The sequence below is a fragment of the Mandrillus leucophaeus genome, unplaced genomic scaffold (genome assembly GCF_000951045.1).
Source record: "Mandrillus leucophaeus isolate KB7577 unplaced genomic scaffold, Mleu.le_1.0 Scaffold326, whole genome shotgun sequence".
Classification (NCBI taxonomy): Eukaryota; Metazoa; Chordata; class Mammalia; order Primates; family Cercopithecidae; genus Mandrillus; species Mandrillus leucophaeus.
In genome coordinates, this window is record NW_012103432.1 from 1550893 (window position 1) to 1559817 (window position 8925).

The following is an 8925-nucleotide window of genomic DNA, read 5'->3' on the forward strand; positions in this document are numbered from 1 at the left end:
CTGGGATTGCAGGTGTGAGCCACCGCATCTGGCCCCATATCAGTTCTTTTAGTGAATTGTAGCTAGCAGAAACACATAGAGAAGGAATAAGTATAATAAAGTGCCATATAAATACAAGATGGTATTTAGAAAACTCAAATTTATGTCTAAAAATTGTTTCCAAAAGAAAGTAAACTGGTGTAAAAGATTATATGACAAGAACAGAGTAAATGTTTGGATACTTTAAGTGCTTATATATTCAACTACTTGACTCTGTAGTAGTGAAGGCTTAAGCTATATGTCTCTAATAATCGCCAAAGTTTCTAGGAGTTGTTAAGAATCTGTTGATTGTGAGATAGATTCCCTAATTACTCTTTCCTCTTCCCTGAATCATAGTTCATGGTTTTACTTTTGATGGATAAAGAAGGCCATTTCAGGTTTCTTAAGAGAATTTATGTACTCACCCTAAACAAAGAGGTTGTTGACTGGTCTGATTCGAGTTCATGAATATTATGTAACTGGATGGTATCTTGAGCTGGTTCTGTAACGCTTCATTTTTATGAGACCATGGACTTAAAGGTCAACATTTGAGAGACTAGTCAGGTATCTGGAAAATAAAACTAAGCCTGAAAGTTACATAGATATTCAAGTATAGTTCTTGAGTTATTGAAATGGGATGCAAAGTTTTAGAATGTAGAATGTCAGTGGTTTAGCAAACGGTTTTTTTCTTTTTTCTTTTTCTTTTCTTTTCTTTTCTTTTTTTTTTTTTTGAGACAGAGTCTCGCTCTATTGCCCAGGCTGGAGTACAGTGGTATGATCATGGCTCACTGCAGCCTAAACCTCCCACGCTCAGGCATTCCTCCCACCTCAGCCTCCCAAGTAGTTGGGACCACAAGTGTGCCCCACCGTACCTGGCTACTTTTTTGTATTTTTGGTAGAGACAGGGTTTCACCATATTGCCAGGCTGGTCTTGAACTCCTAGGCTCAAGCAGTCTACCTGCCTTGGCCTCCCAAAGTGTTGGGATTACAGGCTTGAGCTACTGCACCCAGCCTTTTTTTTTCTATTTACTAAAACTTCAGGGTTTTAAGAATATAACAGATCATTAAGAGAGTACAGCAGATTTAACTTCCTATAGATGCTAAGATTATAGTGATTTATTCTGCCTTTGTTTGACTGTTACATTTATTTGAGAAGCAACTGTTGAACTGTTTGACACTGATTTCCTTTTATTAAAATCCACAATTATCAGCACAAGTATCTATTTTTCCAGAGGTTGGGTTCTGAAATCCTACTGTCTGAGTTTAAATCCTAGTCGTCCACTTATTTTAACGGTATGACCTTGGGGATGTTACCAAAGCATCAGTGAAATGGACACAATAATGTTAGAAGCTTTATAGAGTTATTATGAAGGTTAAATGAGACCATAGATGTGTTTGATCTTCTGCATAAAGCATTCATTGATAGCTGCTGTTATTTTGCGTCATTGTGAAGAAAGATATAAGGAAAAAGAACCCCAGTTAAGTTTAAGTGGGTCTTAAAATGTGGGCATATTTTAATTTAATTTTAGCCAGGCTTGATGGCTCGTGCCTGTAATCCCAGCACTTTGGGAGGCCAAGGGTGGATCACCTGAGGTCAGGAATTCAAAACCACCCTGGCCAACATGGTGAAACTCTGTCTCTACTAAAAATACAAAAACTAGCTGACTGTAGTGGCGCACGCCTATAGTCCCAGCTAGTTGGGAGGCTGAGGTAGGAGACTCACTTGAACCCAGGAGACAGAAGTTGCAGTGAGCCAAGATGGCACCCCTGCACTCCAGCCAGGGTGACAGAGCCAAGACTCCAGCTCGAAAAAAATTAAATTAATTTAACTTCAAATAATTAACTGAAGCACTTCTGTGACTGGGTTTTCTGTCTGCTTTCACCCTAGGGTTATACAATTCCATTAGACAAACGTCTGGCTGCTGATGGAAGAGGACTACAGACAGTACACATAAATGAAAATTTCGCCAAACTGGCAGAAGCCCTCTACATTGCTGATCGGAAGGTTGGTTGGTTATAATTTGTTTAATGCTCTTGTTACTTTTAAAATCCATTCTTGGTTACCTAAGGTACTGATAATTTAACTATAGTACCAAGCACCCAGAGAGAGTCTCACCCATGGTACGTGTGTCAGAAATGGCAGCTGCTAGTTGGCAGCTCTCTGCATGCTCCTAGCCTTTGTAGATGTGTACATACACCCCACAATGGTGATCCGGCTCCCTCACAACATGCCAGAATAATGATTTGCTGGGGATGATCCCATTTTGTGAAGACTGCTAGGTTTCGTAATTCTTGATTTCAAATTTGCCTGTATTTTAGATGTAGCTGTCCCACAAAAAGGCAGTTGCAGGCAAAGACAGATAAACATTCTAATGAATTGAATGCTACATAAAATGGCGTTCATAGCATTGGCCATCTATTAATATTGTATAATGTATTAAATATTATGAAATTAGGCCAGGCACAATGGCTCATGCGTATAATCCCAGCACTTTGGGAGGCCAAGGCTGGTGGATTCCTTGAGATCGAGAGTTCAAGACCAGCCTGGCCAATGTGGTGACACTCCATCTCTACTAAAAATATAAACATTAGCTGGCGGGCACCTGTAATCCCAGCTACTTGGGAGGCTGAGGCAGGAAAATCTCTTGAACCCAGGAGGCGGAAGTTGCAGTAAGCCAAGATCGCACCACTGCACTCCAGGCTGGGCAGCAGAGTAAGACACTTCATCTCAAAAAATATATATAAATATAAATATTATGGAATTAATAAATGATATTGAAGTTCACACGCATCATAGCATGTGTTTAGAACATTTAAAAAAGTCTTCTGTATCACAGTGAGTACCCTTATAAAAATTATCTAGCAGATGTAAGTTAAGATTTTATCTTGAGTTGACTTGATTCATTTTGAAAATATAACCAGTCCCTTTTTATTTATTGATTTATTTTGAGATGTATCTCACTATGTTGCCTAGGCTGGTCCCAAGCTCCGGAGCTCAAGCAGTCCTTCCACCCTGGCTTCCCATAGTGCTAGGATTACAGGAGAGAGCCACTATGCCTGGCTTTACTTTTGTTTTTTAGATTGTTTCTGAGAAAGCATTAGTGAAACACTTGATTTACAAGATTAATTGGGGTCACTATAGTTTCAATCACTAAAATATTCCCAGAGAAGAAAGCTGACCTTGCAGTGTCTTCCAGGCAGGATATCTTTTAGTGGACAAGATTCTTTGTTTTAATTAGCAGTAACAAATCTGAATTCTGTATGATTGCTCTTACCAGCCAGATTTTAGGGAGCTGGATGACAGCCATAAATATTTATCCCATGATAGTGTCCTGTTTAACATGTGACTTTACTAACAGGCTCGTGAAGCTGTGGAAATGCGTGCCCAAGTAGAGAGAAAAATGGCTCAGAAAGAAAAGGAAAAACACGAAGAGAAACTTAGAGAAATGGCTCAGAAAGCCAGGGAGAGAAGAGCTGGGATCAAAACTCACGTGGAAAAAGGTATGACATTCTCATTACTGAATTGAATTTTACTTGGTGAACAAAATACATCTATTTTAGAAAATCTTTTTTTTCCTACTGCATATAAAGTTAGGTACATCTAGACAAAATTTAGATACTTCAGATATAGTGTAGAAATGGAGAGTAATCTCTGCCTTAGTAAACTGGAGCAATAGGAGATAATAAAAAAGTGGGTCTTCAGTTTGGGACTGTACCAGAAGTTTTTAAACTTCTGAGCAATGTACTTTTAAAAATTGCATTATTACTCAAATGATAGGCTTGATTTTCTCTTATTTTAATCTCAAAACTTAAGAGAAGTTAGATATCTAACTGAATAATTCCACTCCCTCATATGGTGAAATAATCCGGAGTTTTTCTACCTTGTAGGCTCTAATGCATTTCTCATCATTAAATCTGCCAGTATTTTCTCTCTGACTTTACTTAGTGGTCTACATTGGTGTATTAATTCAATTAGAGTGGGAAGTCGAGTCCTAATTATAATTCAAGAAATTCTGTGAGGGTGGTTTTTTTCATTACTGAATTCTTACCTGGTACATTTATTCATTCTTTCATCTATTTAGTTCATATTGAGCATCTGCTGTGTGCAAGGTTCTCTTTTAGACACAAGGTGTTTTTGCTAGACAGTGGGTAGGGGGATGGGATATAACAGTCAACATTCTAGTGAGTGTAGACAGACAAAAGTTAATGATGTAGTATAGTAAAAGGTAATAATTGATATGGAAGAAAAATAATACAGGGAAGGAGGATATAAAATTGCCGGAAGGTGAGAGTGGTCAAATAGCCCTCGCTTCTGAGATGGTACTGTTAGCAGAAATACTTGAAGGAAGTAAGGAAGCAAACCATGTGGATTTCTGGGGGAAGAGCATCCCACACAGAAGGGCCAGCAGGTACACGACTGAGATGGAAGTATGCCTAGTGTGGCTCAAGGAAGAGCAGGCAGGCCAATGTGACTGGATTGTATGAGAAAGAAGGGGATAAGCAGGAGATGAGGTGTCAGAATATTTAGGGCAGGTGGGAAGAGTAGTGGCCAGATCATGTATGGCCTTTTAACCTAAAGATAAAGCTTTTACGACAAGTGAAAAGGGAAGCAATTGCAGGGTTTTGAGCATAGTGATGTGACCTGACATATTATTTTCCAGCCTTATTGTGGTATAATTGACAAAAATTGTATAAAATATACAACATGATGTTTTAATATACACTGTGAAATATTCACCACTGTCAAGCTAATTAACTTATCAGTCATCTCTTATAGTTACTTTTTAAATGTTTTGGTGAGAACATTTAAGATCTACTCTCTTAGCAAATTTCAAATATACAATGCAGTACTGTTAACTGTAGTTACCATACAGCATTTTAGATCTCTAGAAGTTACTCATCCTGCGTAAATGAGATTTCGTACCGTGTGACCATTTCCCCAACATATATTTTTAAAAGACCTCCCTGGCTGCTGTGTTAAAAATAGAATACTGTGGAGTGGGCATGGGCTAATGCCTTCCAAATAAACTGTAAGAGAGATGGTAACAAGAGGTAGCAAAAACATGGTCCCATATTGGACGTATTTTGGTGGTAGAGTTGACAAAATTTGCTTGTGGATTAGGTGGAGATACAAAAAAGTAGGAGTTAAGGATGACTCCAGAACTTTTATCCTAGCAGTTGGGAGGGATTAAATTGCCAACTTCTCAGGATAAAAGTAAATATTACTTTTATTTACTAATATTGGGAAGACTGCAGGAGGAACATGTTTGGGAGGGAAAGATGAAGAATTTAATACAGTTAAGGATATGTTAAGTTTAAGATGGAGGTGCCAGATAATTGGTTACAGGAGTCTAGAGTTCAACCATAGGGAAATAACCAGAGTTTTAAGTAGTGAGCTACTTCCCTCGGTTATATATGAATGACTTAATAAGGTGAGATATAAATACCTGCCTGGTTGTATACCTAACCATAGAATATAATTGGAAGTAAAACTTACTGCATCTGAGTTCTCTAATAAGAAAACAACAACAGAATGGTTCTCAAGAAATTAAAAATTTTAATGAATCTCTTGCCAGATAGTAGTAAAAACTAACATTTATCAGGTGCTTTTTACGGTGGGCACCACTCTGAGTACTTTTTTTGTATTATCTCTTAATCCCTGGGGTGACCCTATGTAGCGGTACTATTATTGTGACTGTTTTACAGAGCAGGAAACTGCAGGAAACTAAGGCTCATAGTGATTAAGTAATCTGCCCAGGTCACATGGTTAATTGGCTATAGAACCAGGATTTGAATCTAGACAGGCTTGCTCCAAATCTTATGCTGTTAACTGTACTCCATTCCCTCAGACAGACGAGGGTAGAAAAAAATGAAGATAGATATAAACGCAGTGGAAATCAAGATCCAGCCAGCCCCTAAGGGAAATAAGCAGACAGTTCTTTATTCAATAGAATCTTTGAAAATATAAGGGAAACATTATGCATAATTCTTTTTTTCTGATTTTTAAAGTATTATTATTATTATTATTTTGAGACAGAGTTTCGCTCATGTTGCCCAGGCTGAAGTGCAATGATGCAACCTCAGCTCACTGCAACCTCCGCTTCCCGGGTTCAAGCGATTCTCCTGCCTAAGCCTTCCAAGTAGCTGGGATTAAAGGTGCCCATCACCATGCCCAGCTAATTTTTTCTATTATTAGTAGAGATGGGGTTTCACCATATTGGCCAGGCTGGTCTCAAACTCCTGACCTCAGGTGATCCACCTGCCTCAGTCTCTCAAAGTGCTGGGATTACAGGCATGAGCCACCGTACCCAGCCTTTCCTGACATTTTATTATGAAAATTTTCAAACATACAGAAAAGCTGAAAGAATTATATGATGAACACCCGTATCTCCTGCCACCTAGATTATACACTTAATTTTTTTTTTAAACAATTAACATTGCTCCCATGAAAGAAAAGCTTTAGGACTTGACAACTTCACTGCTGAATTCTTCCAAACATTTAGAGAACTAAATACCAGTTCTACTCAAGCTATTCCAAAAAATTGAAGAGAAGGGAATGCTTCCAAATCCATTCTACAAGGTCATTATTATCCTGACACCAAAACTAGACAAATATACAACAAAAAAGAAAACCACAGGCTAACATCCCTGATAGTCATAGATGCAAAAATCCTTAACAAAATTCTAACAAATAGAACACATTTAAAAAGATTTAACAACACATTAAAAAAGATCATTCTTCATAATCAGCTGAACTATCCTTCATCCCAAGTATGCAAGGATGGTTCAGTATATGCAAATCAGTAAGTGTGATACATCACAATAATAGAACCAAAAATAAGAACCATAGCATCATTTCAATAGAAACTGAAAAAGCATTTGAAAAAAGTCCACATCCCTTCACGATAAAAACTCTCAACAAAGTGAGCTTAGAAGGAACATAACTAAAAATATTTAAGGCTATATATGACAAACCCACAGCTGACATTATACCGAATGGAGAAACATTGAAAGTCTTTACTCGGAGATCTGGAACAAGGCAAGGATGCCCGTTTTCACCACTGTAATTCAACATGGGACTGGAAGTCCTTGCTGGAGGAATTTAGGCAAGAGAAAGAAATAAAGGGCATCCAGATTGGAAAGGAAGGTTGGGCACAGTGGCTCACACCTGTAATCCCAGCACTTTGGGAGGCTGAGATGGGCAAATCACTTGAGGTCAGGAGTTCCAGACCAACCTGGGCAACATGGTAAAACCCTGTCTCTACTAAAAATACAAAAATTAGCTGGGTATGGTGGCGTTCACCTGTAATCCCAGCTGCTCTGGACGCTGAGTCACAAGAATTGCTCGAGCCCGGGAGGCAGAGGTTACAGCGAGCTGAGATCACGCCACTGTACTCCAGCCTGGGCAACAAAGCAAGACTCCATCTCAAACCAAAAAAAAAAAAAACAAAACAAGGAAGACATCAAATTATACTTGATCAGAGACCGTATGAATCCTATATTTAGAAAAACCTAATGACACCACCAGAAAACTTAAAACCAGTAAACGAATTCAGTAACATTATAAGATACAAAAGCAACATACAAAAATCTGTAGCATTTCTATATACAAATAGCATACCCAAGCTGAAAAACAAGAAGACAGTCCCATTTATAGTAGCTACAAAAAAATTACCTAGGAATAAATTTTTTGTTTGTTTGTTTGTTTGTTTTTTTGAGATGGAGTCTCACTCTGTCGCCCAGGCTGGAATGCAGTAGCGTGATCTCAGCACATTGCAACCTCCGCTCCCCGGGCTTAACCAATCCTTGTGTTTCTGCCTCCCGAGTAGCTGGGACAACAGGCGCACACCACCACGCCTGGCTAATATTTTTCTTATTTTTAGTAGAGATGGGGTTTCACCATGTTGGCCAGGCTGGTCTCAGACCTCAGATGGTCTGCCTGCCTCGACCTCCCAAAGTGCTGGTATTACAGGCGTGAGTCACTGCATGTGGCCTCCTAGGAATAAACTTAACCAAAGAAGTGAAAGATCACCACAAAGAAAATGATAAAAGACTGATGAAAGTAACTGAAGAGGAGGCTGAGCATGGTGGCTCACACCTGTAATCCCAACACTTTGGGAGGCCAAGGCAGAAGGATTACTTGAGGTCAGGGGTTCAAGACCACCCTGGGCAACATAGTGAGATCCTATCTCTTTTTTAGAAAAATAAAATTAAATGTTAAGAACAGAAATTGTAGAAGACACACAAAAAATGGAAAGATAGCCCATGCTCATGAATTGGAAAAATTAGTATTGTTAAAGTGTTCATACTACCCAAAGCTAGCTATAGACACAATGCAATCCCTGTCAAAATACCAATGACATTCTTCACAGAAATAGAAAAAACAATACTAAAATTTGTATGAAACCACAAAAAAACCCAAATAACCAAAGAAAACTGGAGGCATCACACTGCCTGGCTTCAAAGTGTACTACAAGGTTATAGTAACCAAAGCAGCGTGGTACTGCCATAAAAACAGACACATAGACCAGTGGAACAGAATAGAGAACCCAGAAATAAATGGATTGGCTGTAAATGCATGGAATTTTTGATTGTTTGGAGACAAGGTCTCACTCTGTCATCCAGCCTGGAGTGCAGTGGTGTAATCTTAGCTCACTGCAACCTCTGCCTCTCAGGCTCAAGCTATCCTCCCGCCTTGGCCTCCCAAGTAACTGGGTCTAAGGCATGCACCACCACGCCTGGCTAATTTTTGTATTATTTGTAGAGACAGGGTTTTGCCATTACACCCAGAGTGGTCTCAACCTCCTGGCCTCAAGTGATCCACTCATCTCGGCCTCCCAAAGTGCATTACAGGCATGAACCACCACCATGCCCAACCAGTGCGTGGATTTTTGACACTGATGCCCA

At 39.1% G+C, this 8925-nt stretch overlaps 2 protein-coding genes across 4 annotated transcripts in view; one reads left to right on the forward strand and one right to left on the reverse strand.

Moving 5' to 3' along the window:
• SNW1 (SNW domain containing 1) overlaps positions 1–8925 on the forward strand; it is a 57332-nt gene that overhangs the window by 38619 nt on the left and 9788 nt on the right. For all 3 annotated transcript variants that reach the window (XM_011988272.1, XM_011988269.1, XM_011988271.1), the window contains exons 9-10: positions 1907–2023; positions 3378–3519. In XM_011988272.1, coding sequence (XP_011843662.1) covers positions 1907–2023; positions 3378–3519 — 259 coding nt within the window. The remainder of the gene's footprint in view (positions 1–1906; positions 2024–3377; positions 3520–8925) is intronic.
• SLIRP (SRA stem-loop interacting RNA binding protein) overlaps positions 1–8925 on the reverse strand; it is a 65773-nt gene that overhangs the window by 38124 nt on the left and 18724 nt on the right. Inside the window, exon 4 of the transcript XR_001006905.1 lies at positions 444–551. The gene's annotated coding sequence lies outside the window, so the exon portion shown is untranslated. The remainder of the gene's footprint in view (positions 1–443; positions 552–8925) is intronic.